This window comes from Puma concolor, chromosome A2, assembly GCF_028749965.1.
Source record: "Puma concolor isolate L17-30 chromosome A2, mPumCon1.1.hap2, whole genome shotgun sequence".
NCBI lineage: Eukaryota > Metazoa > Chordata > Mammalia > Carnivora > Felidae > Puma > Puma concolor.
Genome location: NC_141668.1, coordinates 5252785 through 5270006, shown reverse-complemented (window position 1 = coordinate 5270006; position 17222 = coordinate 5252785). Strand labels below are relative to the sequence as shown.

Below are 17222 nucleotides of genomic sequence, written 5' to 3'. Positions count from 1 at the left end.
CTGCACCCACGCTGCTTCTCTGCCCTCCCACTGCCGGGGCCCGGCCCTGTCTGCCACCACCAGCTCTCACCCAGCCTGCCGCTCTCCACCATTCTCCCTACCCTGCCCCTCCCTCAAGTCCTCCTCTACACAGAGGCCAGAGGGACTTTCCAAAGCTGTCGATCTGACCAAGCAAGTCACCACCGTGTCTTAAACCCTCCCAACAGCTCCCCGGTGCTCTTAAAGTGATGGTCTCTCTCACTGCCTCTCTCCAACCTCATCTTGTGTGTCGTCCCCCCACCCCCACCCCACCCCCCGCCACGATCGGTATGCCCCAGCTTCCCTGGTTTCCTTCAAACACGCCAAGCTCTTCGCCAATAACAGGGCTACCGACTCAGAACAACGGCCAACTCTCCACCGGATGGCTTTTTCTTCGGATTCTTCAGGGATGGCCTCAGATATTTCCTCATCAGAGAGGACTTTCGGCAGCATTTCCATGACATCATCACCTCCCTTACAACACTCTGTGCCTTTCCTCACTGACTGAAATTTGGGGCCATATGTTTTGTTGTTTCTCATTATTTAGTGATAGTGGGGGCAAGAGATATCTAAACTTAGTTCTCTCAATGTTTTCAATGGTTTTTCTCTGACGGTAGTTGCCTACTGTATAAAATTCCTCTCGGCGGATCATCTAATGTCGTATCAGGAGACAGCTCTTAAAACATACCATAAAAAGTCATACTCTCAAATAACATGTTATTCACCATAATTTAAAAGTTAGCTTTGATGCCAACATTGTGTCTCATTTTAAAAACATTTACACTTCATGGAACATGGATGAAGAAAATGAAGGGCTCCATAGATCAAGAATGTTTGGATGCCATTTCAGGAATAATTAGAAAACCATTCAACTGCTATGAAGAACTTATATAATAAAAGCTTGGGTAATTACATTATGAATTTTAATAAGTATATTATCATAAGACTTTGGAAGATAGATTGTGCGCAATTTTATAGCAACTGGAGAAAAATTATGATTATACTTAGATGTTTTGACAAAGAAGAAATTACCTAATATATTCTTTAGACCTTAAACCTAATATACAGCTATAATTATCAACTTTAGTTATAAATTATCCTACACATCTCAGCTTGATGAAAAAGAACTTACACAGACAATTCGGAGGTCAGCTCCCCCGTCTACGGAAACATGGTTTTACACCATCATTATACTTGACTGTACACTTGTTACATTTGTATTTATTTGTTGCCATTGGACTATAAGCTAGATGAGAAGAGACCATTTTTTCTGTACACTGCTATGGTAAGCATTCAGTTCAGTGCTTACTGAACATCCATTTTTTCCATTGCACATTTATTCTTTTTGTATGCATAAATGCATCAATAAGTATTGTACTATGAAACACACTAATTCCTGATTCCCCCCATTAGATGTAGCCTACAACCCTGGATTTCCTCCTTAAAAAAAAAAAAAAAAAAAAAAGGTTACCAATCTATCCACTGCACTGTTACTCTGAAACTACCAACTGAAGGAAAACCAAAAGGGCTCAAAATGTTAGCAGACTTTACATTTTAAAGAGAGCTAAAGATAAGCCATTTGCTACCAAATTCTATAGAAACTTAAAAAAAAATACTACTTGGGTGAGATTGAATTAGAGTCTAACAATAATTATTGGACTCCAAACCTGTTCAAAGTCGGTATCAGGTAAGCTTCTTTGTGCCTCGAGGCCAATTTCTCAGGTAAATGTATCAACCAAGTAAATTACACAACTGTTACAAGGACTGTGGACAGGAAAATGGCAACAAGAACAGCAAGTAGAGAATAGGTTATTAAGGTCAACTTTCTGTTATAAAAAGCCCAATCTTGTTGCTGGCTGTTAAATAGGATCAATGTCCTAATTAGAGCCCAAGAGTATCGTAATCTACTGAAGAAGTTTCAAGAGGGGCCAGAGGTTTGGGGTCTCCTGGGCTGGCTTCACACTTCCAATTCATCCTTGCTCGGGTCCAGCCTCACCCAACACGCCATGCAAAACCAGGACTGCTGTTTAAAGGATGAGAGAAAGTGAACATGATGAAGAGAGAGCAGAAAGGACAACCGGCAAGAGACACAGAAAACCCGGCAAAGCTTGTCATCTTTTTTTGGCACATACATTCACTCGCGTACATTACAGCCACGGCAACAAACAACTCGTTTTTATGACTTACAGAATTCTTTTCACATAAGTTAAGTCTCATACACAAAACTGAGTTCAACATCAAATGGAACAAGGAATTTAGTCCTGATAGTGATTTGATAAGATACGATGAAAGTACAGAAACAGCTGTTACCAGCGTTAGCCTTCAATAATTCAAGAATGTGAATCTGGCTGGTGCTAGTAATGGTTTTGGTAATGGCTTCAGAAATACCACAACAGACACAAGGAAGCCAAGAGAAAAGGGATGCTGACACCCCAGAGGGCTAGACACGCTTTAGGTCTAAAACTACAGTCTTTCAGGGATTCAGAGCAGAGTCTCTGGGATTTTCGCCCGCACAGCACGCAAGCCTGAGTTGAGTTCCCGCACGCCTCCTCTGCTTTTCCACGGTGCCCTGGGCTTCCTCTACGGCAGCACATGTCACACACAGCATAATTAATAGGCTGTTGAGTTCTAAAATCTGGGCAGCCATTATGTGGCTTTGAACTGAAGACACCTACTACATGCCGGATTTACCGTGACCGGCGTTTGACTCACTCAAGGCCTAGAGTTGATTTCACTGCCACAATGCAGTACAAGTAAGCATGAGTCAATCTGATTCGTTTTCCAGAGGTACATTTAATACATGATTATTATATCCTTCTCAAGTCTCCATTTTCACAGAATATCTGCATTACTCTGCCATTCAGGAAAAAAAGCAGGGCAGCACCACCACTTGCCAGGGGCCATACACGTGTTACTGTTAACTTCCAACAACAGCCGTAAGATGCAATTTTATGGATGAAGAAACAAGACAGTTCTCAAGGCAACGTGCTTAGTCTCATACAGACAATGGCAGGAAGGATCTGAATCCAAGTAACTGTACTATGGAAATGCTCATGCTGAATTTATATTAATCAATCTTTCCTAGTATCAGTTACAGTGAAAATTGATGCAAACGATACAAAATACTTCTTCAAAGTCACTTTTTAAAAAGGCAGCACAGTACTTAGAATAGAATGTAGGTGGGAAACCACTCTTGGCATCTATACGGCATCTTCTATTCTCCATGAAGAATGAGTATATACCTATATCTATATCTACTTACTAATGAAACCTTTAATAGGTCCTAAGACAAAGTATCAGAAATACAGGTTTTACTTTATAGGTATCCGAGAACGGACAACTAAAACTATCCAGGGTAACTTATTTTCTTTAAGCAAATGCCACCGTATATATGCTATTATCAAGCGATGCTTCAAAATTCAAATTTATCTTAATTAAAAGCTGGATATGAAATCATTTAACAGGAACCGAACCTCTATTTGGACAATATGACTTACACATCTGCCTTTTCTTAACCTAAAAAAAAAACAAAAACCAGCAATGCTTCTTACTAAAGGATTTGTGTTTACAAAGCAGAAATGGTGTCTGCTATTTTAAAAAAGAGAGAAAAAAATTGCTTCCTTGTAATGAATTGTTGACAAAAGTACAATCCTCTACAGCTCACCACTCCGAAGGTTTGTTTTTCTCTCACAGAGTAGATTATGAAACTGACTTGTTAATTTGAAACACTTCATTTAAATTGCTATTACATTAGACAAGTATGTCATAAAATTCTATGGTTTGTAACAAAATTAGTTAAATTAATAAAAAATTAAATATCCACTTCACAATGTAATGGAAAAGTGGTTATGGCACTACCTTTGGACACCCACTATACCGAAGAAATTTCACTTTCGCGGAGAACCCCTCAATAAATATCAGTCTTAGAACTTAACAGAAATTCCTAAGTTTTCCATATGTATGATGTTAGCAACAAAAAATGGAGAAAATCAAAAAATGAAAAAATTCTTAGACTTTGAAATTTTTCAAATTATAATTGAGTACTTACATTTACTTTTATGAAGGAAAGAAAATACTTCAGTGAAATATTTTTCATAGGTTCAATAACCTCTTTCAATACTATCGCTTAATACCTGAGTGTCTAAGGCAGATCAAGTCATACATATGACTGTATTACCTATGTTTCCATAAAATAAGCTGATACGAATAGGGTAAATGACAGAAGACAGGCTGAGATCACTACTATCTCAGAATTTCTGAATTACAATGGATAAATACAACTGTGGAATAAGAGAAATAAACAGAAAATGAAAAACCCATTACATTATTTGATATGCTGAATAAAAAAAATTTTCCATCCTATTTTCCACCACTTTTTAAGAGCATTTCTTGTGTTTCATGCGTAACAATAACACTGAGGAGCCCATGTCTCTCTCTAATTCAGGACTCTACTTCCAAGGGTAAGGAGAAAGACGCCAGTCAGAGGCCATTTTAACGGGCAGGGTGGGGTCATCACACCGACATGGCTGTAAAGCTCCCCAGGAAATTACAACATGCAGTGAGGCCAGTAACCACTTTTCTAAACCTCAGGCCCAAAGTAGAATATACCTATGAAGACACTGAGAACTGAAACACTAAAATATATGTAAATGAGTAATTTCAATAAAGGATGAAGGAAAGAAAAGCCAACTGGTTCACTGGGACCATTTCTATGAAACCATTTCCAACTGGCTTCCTGTCAGTGTTCCACCAATTTCCTTCTCCTAACTACCTACCATGTCTGTAATTCTTCCTCCTTTGTGAAATCCTGTGTCTTAAGTGAGGAAGAAAACAAAAAAGAAAAAACTTTTTCTACCCACAACCATATAAATATAAAGAATATAAATAAATATAAATAAATATAACGAATAAATATAAAGAATAAAGAATATAAATATAAATAAAATATAAATATATATAAATATAAAGAATATAAATAAAAAAGAATATAAAGAATATAAATCTTCCACATGAAAGCCACAATACAAACTCTAAACTTCAATTAATCTCATCTAAAGGTAAAATAATCCTGTATAGATTCCATGTTCTGTGCCCTGACATCTCAGATTCAGAATAGTGATTTATATATCCATCCATACTCCAGTATCACTACATACATACTCTTACCTATATACTACATATGTGTACATATAGGAGTATATATGTGTACATACATATGGGGTATATATTGTTCATCTAATACATGTTGGGAATACACAGTGATTTGTTGCTACAACAAATGCTTGTTTGTTTTTTACAAATGGTTTTTATAATCTGTTTTAAAATGTGTCCTATGGGCAACTGGAGGATGCAGAATATTTCTTCCGTCCTTAAAATCAGTGAAAGTATAGCACCATTTGTAATTTATCAATCTTAAACTCAGATGGTATTTCTTTTTAAATTTAGCTCCTTCTGGAACTAAAATTTTCCTATTTTTATAAATGCTTTTCCTTGCATTGTCCAATAAGGTGTCCACTAGCCATGAGGCTAGTAAGTAAGCACTTCTAATGTACTTGGTTGGAAACCAGATTTTGAACACTGAGCGAGACAAGTGAACGTAAAATATCCCATTAATAATTTTTATACAGATGAAATGCTAAAATATTTTTAATACGTTAAGTTAAATAAAACATTAAAATTTATTTTATCTGCTTATTTTTAATTCTTAAGTGGACTACTAGAAGTTTTAAAAGTAGATACACGAGGCTTGCATTATATTTCTATTGCATAGCACTGGCTTACCCTTCTACTGACGAACTCCTTTCTCCAGAAAACATTTAATAATCCAATCATTAGCTGTCACATCAAATTTTAAAGCTTTCACATTTTCTGTTTCTAATTATTCATTTAATTTTTCAGGAAATTCTTAGAAAAGCTCACATAAGGTTAGAAAACCGTTAAGATAAACGTAATGGTCTGACCACTGTGACACAGAATTTAACTAATGAAATGTGCAGTTCTTTGGTTAGGATAGCCTCCACTATGCTGGTAAAGACCAGAGTTGATGATACTCAACAAAATATGGAAAAATGCTAGTGATGTTATCAAAACACAGCTGGACACCAAAGAATCTTGCTTGTGTCACCAGCACTGCCATGAACCTGCATCTCACTTCACAGCCAATCCCCACTGCCAACAATATACAAAGTAAACACTAAATGAAACCAAAGATACAACACAGGAATGCTTGACACTAAAGACATTCACGTAACAGTACGATGGGCTTCAGGATTTCCAACACAAGGATACACACCAGAATATTCCCTCGAAGTTAGGATGGCAGTACCTCAGCAATGATAAAAAATTAAAGAGCTATCTTGTTCTAGCCAATGCATCCTCCCGATTCTTAGCAAGCTAAGAATCACCAAGTGAAGGCTGTTTGCTCTACAATGAAAACCAAGCTAATGGGGAAGTTAAACCCTCCCACAAACTGCTTGTGAGATTAGCAGCAAATTAGGAGCAGTCATGAGACAAGGGCAACTCTACAGAAAGCAGAATACCACCAGAACTGGGGACTGAGAGAGAATACGGCAGGAGCAATAGCAAGTATGAACATATGGGTCATATGAAATGGGATAAACCTGGAAGACAGTCTCACACACACACACTACCACACTCAGACTCACATGCACATAGATTGTGGAATACAAGTCAACAGAAAATAAACCTCATGGTTTCTCAGTTGGAACAGAAGTCTACAAAAAAGGAGAAACAGAATAAAATTTGACAGGAATATTTATGATGCGATATCCTTAAAGAACATAAATATTTGAATCAAAGTTCAATTTGAGGCTCAAATCTTCATTGCTCAAGTCTTTTCAGAGCCCAAACTACATAATTATTACATAACAATTATTTAAAAAGAAGAGAGTAAGGAAGAGGAGAACTGGTTTCAGAAGAAAAACCTCTCTTAGCAGAACATGACAGAAAATACTCAGACAAAGCCACATACGGGGTGTCTTAGTTTACTGGGCATATCTTCGCCACAGAGAAACAGTTCAGTCCCACAGGGCAATTACTTTGCCTTGGGTGTGCAAGTTGCTGTCTTTAGAAACTAAAATACATCTGGAATTTGTTTAAGGGAGACTGATTCTCCCATTAAAATAAAATTCTAGGGGCGCCTGGGTGGCGCAGTCGGTTAAGTGTCCGACTTCAGCCAGGTCACGATCTTGCGGTCCGTGAGTTCGAGCCCCGCGTCAGGCTCTGGGCTGATGGCTCAGAGCCTGGAGCCTGTTTCCGATTCTCTGTCTCCCTCTCTCTCTGACCCTCCCCCGTTCATGCTCTGTCTCTCCCTGTCCCAAAAATAAATAAACGTTGAAAAAAAAAATTTAAAAAAATAAAAAAATAAAAAAAATAAAATAAAATAAAATAAAATTCTATTTTTCTACTTGTCTTAGGATTCCAAAACTGGATGATCAAGATGGAGAGGATACTACTCCTACAAAGTCCAGCTGTAACTGTTGGAAGCAATTCAAATCACAAGACTGGAAACTTCAGGCTACCATTGTGACTAAGCACTTTTGCACCGTTTGATATCTTGCCACTTTGCAGCAGCTTCAGAAAAGAGACATTTTGTAGATTAAATAAATCTGAGCTACAGTGTCTTCGCTTTGCCTTGTGGTTAGTGGTTCACTTATATACACTTAAAAAGAACTGGAGTTTACCCTTAAAGGGTAGAATCCACACTGCTTAAAAGTCATGGGAAGAGCTCCCCATACTTCCTAAAGATCAACACTGCACTTCTCCAAGATTTTTCCATGAAAACAACTGAAGTCCTAACTTGGGGCGGGGGTGGGGGGTGAGGAGACCCACAAAAAACACTTAGCAATTAACCGAAAAATCAAAATGAGGAATTCCCACCAGGAAAAATTCCCTCAGTAAATTATGATGCTTAAGCAGTTAGAAATAAGACAAAGAAGAATATCAATGAACAAATACAGTAGAGGGGGAAAAATAAAGGTTATTTAGAGAATACCTAATGTTTTACTGGGTCTTTTTTTTTTAAGACTCTCTCATCACCATGGCACAGAATTTAAGAAGACTTTTAAGTGCTTTCTATTAGAAACTATAATCAAATAGGTTGCATCTGTATGTCCCAACTAAGTGGAAACTCTGAATATGATCACTTCAAGTTTAATAAAGTAGGCTTCATTAACAGCTTCTAAGAAAAAAAAAAAAAAAAAAAAAAAAAATGGCCAGGGCGCCTGGTGGCTCAGTCGGTTGAGCGTCCAACTTCAGGTCCGGTCATGATCTTGCCGTTCATGGGTTCGAGCCCCGCGCCCGGCTCTGTGCTGACAGCTCGGAGCCTGGAGCCTGCTTTGGATTCTATCTCCCTCTCTCTCTGCCCCCCTCGCCCACCATGGCCCTCTGTCTCTCTCTCTCTCTCTCTCTCTCAAAAGTTACAATAATAAAAACATTAAAAAAACTTTTTTTTAATAGCCGAAACACTTCAGGATCAGCATTACATCTAAGTTCTACCTGAAAATAGGAAAAAATTACCCTCCAAACCCAAGCTCCACATACGCTTTATTGTATACAATTGATCCACCATATTTTCCTGTCAGTATCATTAAAATCACCCTACCTGTTTGGACCGAGGTCTACCAGGAGAAAATTTTCTTTTGGTAATAGCTGGTTTACCCATGCCAATTTTTGGAGTGACTGAGATGTAAGTCGTTGGCATAATGTTTCCAACAGAAGCACTGAGGGTTGAAGGGTAGCTATGCAGTGTGTCCTGGGAAGGCAAGTCTGAAGAGAGTGGAGAGGAAGACGCATTTGCCTTGCTTACGCCTGCTGCTGACGAAAATGACAACTCTGTCTCCGATGGTAATTTTACAGATTTGTCTTCTTGGCATAAACCATCTTTCACACAACTCTCAACTACAGGGGCCATTTCAAAGTCCATAAACACAGAGGAAGATTCAGAACTTTCTTTCTGTTCCATCGCTTCTGGTACCCTTTCGACAGCCAAATGTTCCTTAGAACATAAAGAAGTACTTTCCTCACACGGGGACCTTAGGGCCTCTGGGGGACCCGTGGCAGATTCAATGGACAATTTCGGAGGCCGTGATTCTTCTGCGGATGCCAGCATTTTGGGTTCCTCTAGCTGCAGATCCTCGTGCCGCACAGTGATCTGGTGTGTAAGGACGTCAACGTTCTCTGTCACTTCCATTTTGTTTTCATTTTGATTTTCATCACAAATATGCATCACTTTAGAAGACATTTCCATTGTTTCACTATCGGCTTCTTGAGAAATCTGATTTTCCAATGCAGGATTCATTTTGTCTTGGGAGGATTCTATAAAATTTGGAATATTTATGTTAATGTACTTATAAATGTAAAATTTTCTAACTATGAGTAGAAGTCAGACATTAATGTCTATAGCTTTATGGCTTAAAAATAATAGGCATGGGCAGTAAAAGGAGAGAGAGGGGAGACAAAGGGTTTCCAAAGCACACTTATACTTAAACCCTGAATTAAATCAGAAGGTATTTTTCAAGAAAAACAATTATTAAGTTAATTAATTAAGGCCAAAGGACACCAGGATTTATGGATTAGAACTGGTCACAGATCAGGCCAGAAAACTTACAAAAATATCACCTTAATAGGATCCCCAGAGTTTTAGTTAACTTCTGGTAAAAATATTAAAATAGAATTTCTAATATAATTCTATTAAACATAAATGATGTTTTACAAGTTGAACATTTTCAAAAAGATTCACAACTTGGTAGATTAAGTTATACTCATTTCGCAGCCAAATAAATGAGGCACCCAAGTAAATAAGTGCCTACAATACAAAGGTATTTTGCAATACCAGGCCCTCAGATGTAAACAAAGCTTCTGCAGTCTCAAATGAGTAATGATCACAGATAGAAAAGACTTATTTTGCTTATTAGCTGCACCTGCCAACATACACATTTTTAAATATAATCTTTGCTCATCATCGATAATCAAACACTCAAAAGAAAATATACTGTCAAAGCTAAGCAAGTCAATAAACATACTTATATATTGGAAATATCTGAAGTCACTAGCTGATAAATTTTAAATCAGGACGCTAGTGTGCTAACTAAGCCTTTAACCCAAACTTGCCTAAAAATAAAGTCAGAGACCCAATTTACACGAGTCCTAAATGGCTCTATACAGTGAGATCACTGGATAAAAACCACTTATTTCAAATACTATCTAGGTAATTTCTAAGTTACATTAATTGAGATATTAATTTCCTCGTTTACTATTTACTATGGTGACTGTGCTTTATCTTCTGATATCAAAAGGAAATCCTACTCCTTATTTCTACTCCCTGAAAGACTACAGTTCAGGATAAAGGAAAAATCATCAAATAACAGATCTGATCATACCAAATATTTTTACACACAAAAATGCTTCAAAAATACTTAACAATTTAAAAAACGATAAAAAAAAAGATTTTTAAAACAAAATTACATATAAATAATGGGAGAACACTTAGGGGTTTAAGACCATAGTACCATCATTTGAGTGACTCCATGGAAAACCTCATCCTAAATGCTACACGAAGCCTAAACTATGGCTGATGAAAGTCCACCCCAAGTGTCCCTGACAAAGAAGAAAACACGCAACACACATACAGATCCCCACCATATTCTTTCTGTTCTGTCCTAGGCAAGAAATATTAAGATAAAAATGTAAACATTCTTAGGGTGCATGGGTGGCTCAGTCAGTTAAGTGTCTGACTTCAGCTCAGGTCATGATCTCAGGGTTTGTGAGTTTGAGTCCTGCATCAGGCTCTCTGCTGTCAGCGCAAAACCCGCTGCAGATCCTCTGTCCCCCTCTGTCTGTCCCTCCCCAGCTTTTGCTCCCCATGCACATGCTCTCTCTCAAAAATAAACACTTTAAAAAAAAAATTTAAACATGCTCAATATCCCAAGCAATTCTATTATGCTCCACCACTAGTCTTATTTGAGGATTTTAACTTGCTTAATAATGAACATTTGATTTAGAAGCTCTACAGAGAATATAACCTCCTTTAGAAATCTACTGCCAATAAGGGGCACCTGGCTGGTTCAGTTGGTTAAGCATCTGACTCTCATGATTCGTGAGTTCAAGCCCTGTGTCAGGCTCTGTACTATCGCTTCTCGGCCTTTTGGCTAAGATCAAGTGCAGGCTCTGTACTGACAGCTCAGAGCCCGGAGCCTGCTTCGGATTCTGTGTCTCCCTCTCGGATTCTGTGTCTCCCTCTCTCTCGGACCCTCCCCCGCTCACGCTTTCTCTCTCTCTCTCTCTCTCTCTCTCTCTCTCTCTCTCTCTCTCTCAAACATAAATAAACATTAAAAACAAAAATCTACTGCCAATTCTTTTTAATTTTTTTCATGTTTATTTCTGACAGAGAGAGAGAGAGAGAGAGAGAGAGAATGAATATGAGCGGGGGAGGAGCAGGGAGAGAGGGAGACACAGAATCTGAAGCAGGCTCCAGGCTCTGAGCTGTCAGCACAGAGCCCGACGTGGGGCTCGAACTCATGGACTGCGAGATCATGACCTGAGCTTAACCGACTGAGCCACCCAGGCACCCCAACTGCCAATTCTTTTTAAGAAAAGGATCACTTAACTAAAAGATTTCATTACTGTAATGTATATACACCAATAGTAAACAATTCTTTGGGATACTTCATTTGAAAAATTAACTTGATAATGACCCAAATCTGCATAGCAGTCATAAAAATATTATGTTGTAACTCAATCAAAGTAGAAAGTATGCTTACCAGAAATGAGAAGATCATGTGTGTCGAGACTTTCTGGTGAATTACTCTTCAGCTGCTCTTCTGTATGGATGTGAACTGCTGTAATGACACATTTATGGAATCTCTAGCAAGCAGTCAAAATTTGTGTAACATTGCTACCTCGATAGTAATTTCAGGAAGATTTTTATTCCACTGCCAAATGCCAATTATCAGTATAAACACCAAACATACTACTTAGTAGTAAGTAGGGTATGATGATGAAATCAGGAAACTGATGATGCACTATGACAAGATTATTACAGATAGCTTTGTCTTATTTTTTTTTTTACTTTACATCTTATGTAATTATACCTTTTAATGAAAGTTGTTAAACATAAAACTCAATCCCCCCCAAAATCTGAGGCTTTTTATGTACACAATCTATATAACATAAAATTTCACATAAAATCCCAGACTGTCAGATGAGCCCAAGATTAAATTTAATAAGTAGTTTTCCCCCAACCTTGTCTCTCATTAATCTAGATTCTCTAGTAATAGCTATTATCAATCTTGTAAAAAGCTTTATTAAAATATCACGGAAGTAACTGAAATGCCCTCAACAGAACCACTGAGACCATCTGAAACAATAATTTTTCATTATCCCAGCACAAAACATCTCACAATCAGTAATGCTCTGGTTACTAAGTAAGTCCTTTCTCCCATTAATTTCTAATGTTATTTGACTAGAAAACTCCTCTCTAAAACAATTTCCTAAATGACTACACTCGTAGCTCATTTTTATTTAGTAAAGTTTTAGTGTATGTTCACATATTCAACGTACATATACATTTTCTTCAGAAAATAAATTATATCCATTACCGAAAACATTCTTACCATCTGGAACAATTCCAGGTGTGGACTCCTGACCACTGATGTCTTCGTTAACTACTTGCTCCGGAAATACCATATGGTCTTCAGGTCCTTCAACTTCCATTTCATTATTACAATCTTAAGAGAAAATTATTTATTCTTTAGCTTAGAGTAAATTTTCCCTGATTTTTTAACTACATAAATATGACTTTCCTATGTGAGAGTAAATTACCACCCAAAATGCCATAAATTCTTCCCCACGCTTTAAGTTTTTCAACCAAATACATATCTACATTTTACATGTTAATGAAAAAAACATGGAAACTATGAATTAAAAGGTTACTGGCACTTTATTATTTTAAAAGGATATTGCACAACTGTATACTGATGGCATCTTGGCAAAAAAACATTAATAATTAAGCTGCATCTACTTAAACTTCTCATAGATGATAAAATAGGACTTTATAAAAGTCACCATATTGATGAAAGTGAAAAATGGTCTGGTAAGCAGATCTGTTTTCTTTACCACCAAAAAACTCGTTATTATGTTTACAACCAACAACAGTATACTACTAAAATTACCTAAGCAATTATTTTGATCTGGGGATCAAAATATATGAATTAACATTTAAGAAGGACATTACAAAACTAAAACTTGTGGGGTGCCTGGGTGGCTCAATAGGTTAAGTGTCCAACTCTTGATTTCAGCTCAGGTCACGATCTCACAGTTCGTGAGTTCGAGCCCCACATAGGGCTCTGCACTGAAAGCTCGGAGCCTGCTCAGGATTCTGCCTGTCTGTCTGTCTCTCTACCCCTCCCCTCCTTGCTCTGTATCTCTCAAAATAAATATAAACTTAAAAAACAAAAAACAAAAACCACTAAACTAAACCTTGGAGTGAAATAATCCCAGGTTATAAAGTACGAACTAGGTCATATTGCCAAACACTGACAACTTCTGTTGGCTCCAAGAGCACAGCTGGAGTAAGGCACCGGTCCTAGAATTCGACTATTAGGAAAAGGGTGGAAAAGAGCTGGATTTGCTGTCAGCCATCAGATTCAGAGATGACCCAAATCACCTGCACATTTAAATTAAAGGTTGAGAAATTAAGACTAAGATGGGATCTGATACACAGGATTCCCTCATCATTACTAAAATAATGCATCGGTGACTGGTTGGCACAGTATCGTTAAAAAGAAACAAAAATTCTCAAGTTTACCTGTAGTGACTTCGGCCATCTCCACTTCATCACCTGGCTGTAAGGGGTCCATTTCAGCAGCTAAGTGTTTACAATACATGCAGATATACTCTTCTTTGAACTGAGACTCCAGCTCGTGATCTGTTGGTTTGTCACATTCTAAGTGAACCCATCTGCAGTGAGAAATATATTTAAATAAAATTTTCTAATTTAAAGACAAGTTACTACCTTGGAAAAAAAAAGAGGCAATTGCTGAAAACTGGGTACAGGAAGGGTTAAGGGTAATAGAAGAGAGGTTGTAGGGGTTGGCAAGTGGTGAAGGTTCTAGAAAAGGAACTGGCATTTTTAGATGTCATTCAAAGGTGTTCACATGTTTTTACTGCCATATCTTTAAACTATTTCCTCCTTACTTTTCCCTCCCAATGCTCATTTCAGGTCTTTCGCCCATTCCCTTCCTTCTGCCTTCCAGACTCATAAATATGTAATTTCATTTCATCTTTAACAGTACTCAGTACTAAAAGGATTACTGGAGTGATAAAAGCTTGGAGCTCAAAGATACATGACAGCACAAATGATCGCGTGGACAGAAGAACTGACAAAACACTTCAGTGGGAGAACTGTGTCTTCTTACCTCTTGCACATATTACAATGAAGCATGTCTTTCTGCAATTCTGGATGGTAGCACTTCCCACAGAAAGGACATAAGTTATCCTGTTGTTGGTAACAACTGTCACATACCAAGCAATTGTGGTGCCACTGAGAACTAGATCGTGTGCCACACTCTACACATATTCTGCAATTCTAAACACCAGAAAAAAATGAAAACAAAAACAGTTTGTTATGCATTTGTATTGCAGTTCTGGTGCGAACCTTTTTGAAATCAATGAAACATTCGTACATTATACATTAAGCTTTAATTTTCTTGACACTCGTTTAGGATGTATGTTTTTGAAAAGGCAGTGTGTTTTTGAACATCTGAGGAGACATCATTCAATTTGCACTAAAACCTCCAGGAAAACATAAATAGGGGCTAGAGACATCCAAGAAAGCATAAATAGGAAGGAGGAAAACCAAGAACATAGCAACCCAAACTTCAAAAAAAAAAAAAAAACCAAAAAAAAAAAACCTATCCCCGAATCAGGAGGCAGCTTCTGTGAACTAAGTGTTCGACTCCGTGCTGGGAAAACACACCGGTACTTCATCTGCCTGTCGGTGGCTCAGGGACTAAAAACAAGAATTCGCACGAAAGAACTAGCATGACCCACTCCAAATGACCTGGAGTCCGAAAGTGTGAACGTAATCTCTCCACATCAAAATCCAATTACGGCTTCTCACGTTTTCAAACAGGAAGCCCTGTCCTTACCGAAGCAGGACTGGTTACAGAGCGCAAGGCCTGCCAGAACCCTGCCAAACTCTCTCCTGCACCTTTAGCCAACTCGTCTCAAAATCCTGGGCACACGGCTGATAAATTGTGAGTTCTCGTCATCCACCCCAATTTTCAATCTAAGACACCAGGAAAAAAAGGAATTGTACTTTCTGAGCTGCTGAGTATGAAAGATTTGCCGATCAAAAAAAGAGAAACTAGCATGAACCACCAATTCGCTAAAGTCTTACAGTTTTAAAACAAATATGCTCATAGTTTGAGGCAAAAATCCTGAATAAAATATGAGCAAATGGAGATTATACTAGATATGCAAGAATGGTTAAATATTAGAAAATCTATTAATAAAATCTGACATATTATTAGGTCTGAAAAGAAAAAATAAATGACTGCATTTCAACAGATGCTGAAAAAAACCTTTGGAAAAAAAGTAAAGCCTTAAACAAAAAAACAAAAAAAGAGAGAGAGAGAGAGAGAGAGAGAGAAGAAAAAAAACCTCTTCAGAAAAATAAAAGCACATGAGTATTTTCTAAATGTGATATACATACATATCCCGATCCTAAAGCCAGCATTTTATTTAAGTGGAGAACCCTAGAGGCATTCCCACCAAGGTCAGGAAGAAAGCAAGGATGCCACCTACCTCCACTACTATCTAATTAACCTGGTTCTGAAGCCAATGTAAACCATGAAACAAATGAAAACAACAGGAAGAGAAACAAAACTATCCCTGGATGACAAGATAGCACTTGGAAAATCCTAGAGAATCAATCATAAATTCAATAAAAGAACATAACAAAGTAAGATATACAATTTTGGGTTCAAGAGGTAAGAATTAACATATTCACGTGTACATAATTTATAAATAATGAATTTACACCAGTGACTCCAGTTCTGACCCCTCCCACTGAATTCTTGCTTTCTCCCATTCATTTTGTATCTGTATTCTTCTCTCATCCCAACAACACCAACACATTTACTCAACGGCTCAAATAAACAAACCTACCTCGGCTTGCTCTCAGTAACAGATTTTATTCCCTTTTTCTTATTTTTTTAAAAATATATAGGATATTAACATACTTTCAAAAGTCAAAGTTATATAAAAAGTTCTACTCAGAACTGTCATTTATAATTATACATGTGTGAGTACAGACACATTTATTTGTATACATATGTGTGTGTGTTTACACACGATGTATTTCCTGTCCCATCTGCTGAAAAGACAAAGAAACAAACACACCCATAGCAATGAGCACATCTCGCGCCCACTTTCCACCAAAGGAACCGGACCCACTTATGGAAAAGTGGGCTGATTCCCCCGGCAGAGCAGGAAGGTGTACGATGAGCTTGGGACATCTTGTTACGCCAAAATGTAATGGAAATATTCAAATAAATGGTGAGGACATGTCACAAAACCATAGAAGCCAGCCTGAAGGGCCACCAAGGGCAAATATGGGACAATCTGAGTGTAAAATGAATTAGGTAAAGAACTATAAATTACTGAAAATAATGGAAATTTCTCAATGTTGACAATAAGCAAATAATTGTGGCATGTAATAAAAGGGAGAGTTCTTGCTTATAGTAGAGTGCAGAGGGCTGACTGGTAAATGCCAAGAAATGCTAGGGCTACAAAAGCATCCCTTTAAAACCAACAGGTAAAAATGCATCAAACAAGGGTTCCTAAGGTCTTGGAGGAAATATCATAAAAATGCTCTTGGGAGCAAGATATTCACATGGTCTTAACTATCTTCTCATATGTTTTATTACATCGAGAGAAAAAAAAAACAAACAGTGAAGAAGTTTGACAGCAGCTTAACCAAATTGTCAGAATTCACGTCACCTATGAGGGTGAGATAAGCACCACGTGCCTCTAGCAGGGATACCCCGAGAAGGGCACATCGTCACTTATACAGTCAACTGACCAAGAACACGTGACTATCTAATTATGAAGAAGTATTAGACAAAGGCAAAATGAGACAAGTTCTATTTGGAGGAAAAAAACAAAACAAAAACAGGTATATG

General features: G+C 37.6%; 1 protein-coding gene across 6 annotated transcripts in view; it reads right to left on the bottom strand.

Moving 5' to 3' along the window:
* Positions 1–17222, bottom strand: part of KMT2C (lysine methyltransferase 2C) — a 288984-nt gene that overhangs the window by 96028 nt on the left and 175734 nt on the right. For all 6 annotated transcript variants that reach the window (XM_086685695.1, XM_086685705.1, XM_086685722.1 and 3 more), the window contains 5 exons: positions 14454–14623; positions 13844–13995; positions 12651–12764; positions 11799–11876; positions 8642–9354 (listed from right to left, as the gene is read on the bottom strand). In XM_086685695.1, the coding sequence (XP_086541821.1) occupies positions 8642–9354; positions 11799–11876; positions 12651–12764; positions 13844–13995; positions 14454–14623 (1227 nt within the window). The remainder of the gene's footprint in view (positions 1–8641; positions 9355–11798; positions 11877–12650; positions 12765–13843; positions 13996–14453; positions 14624–17222) is intronic.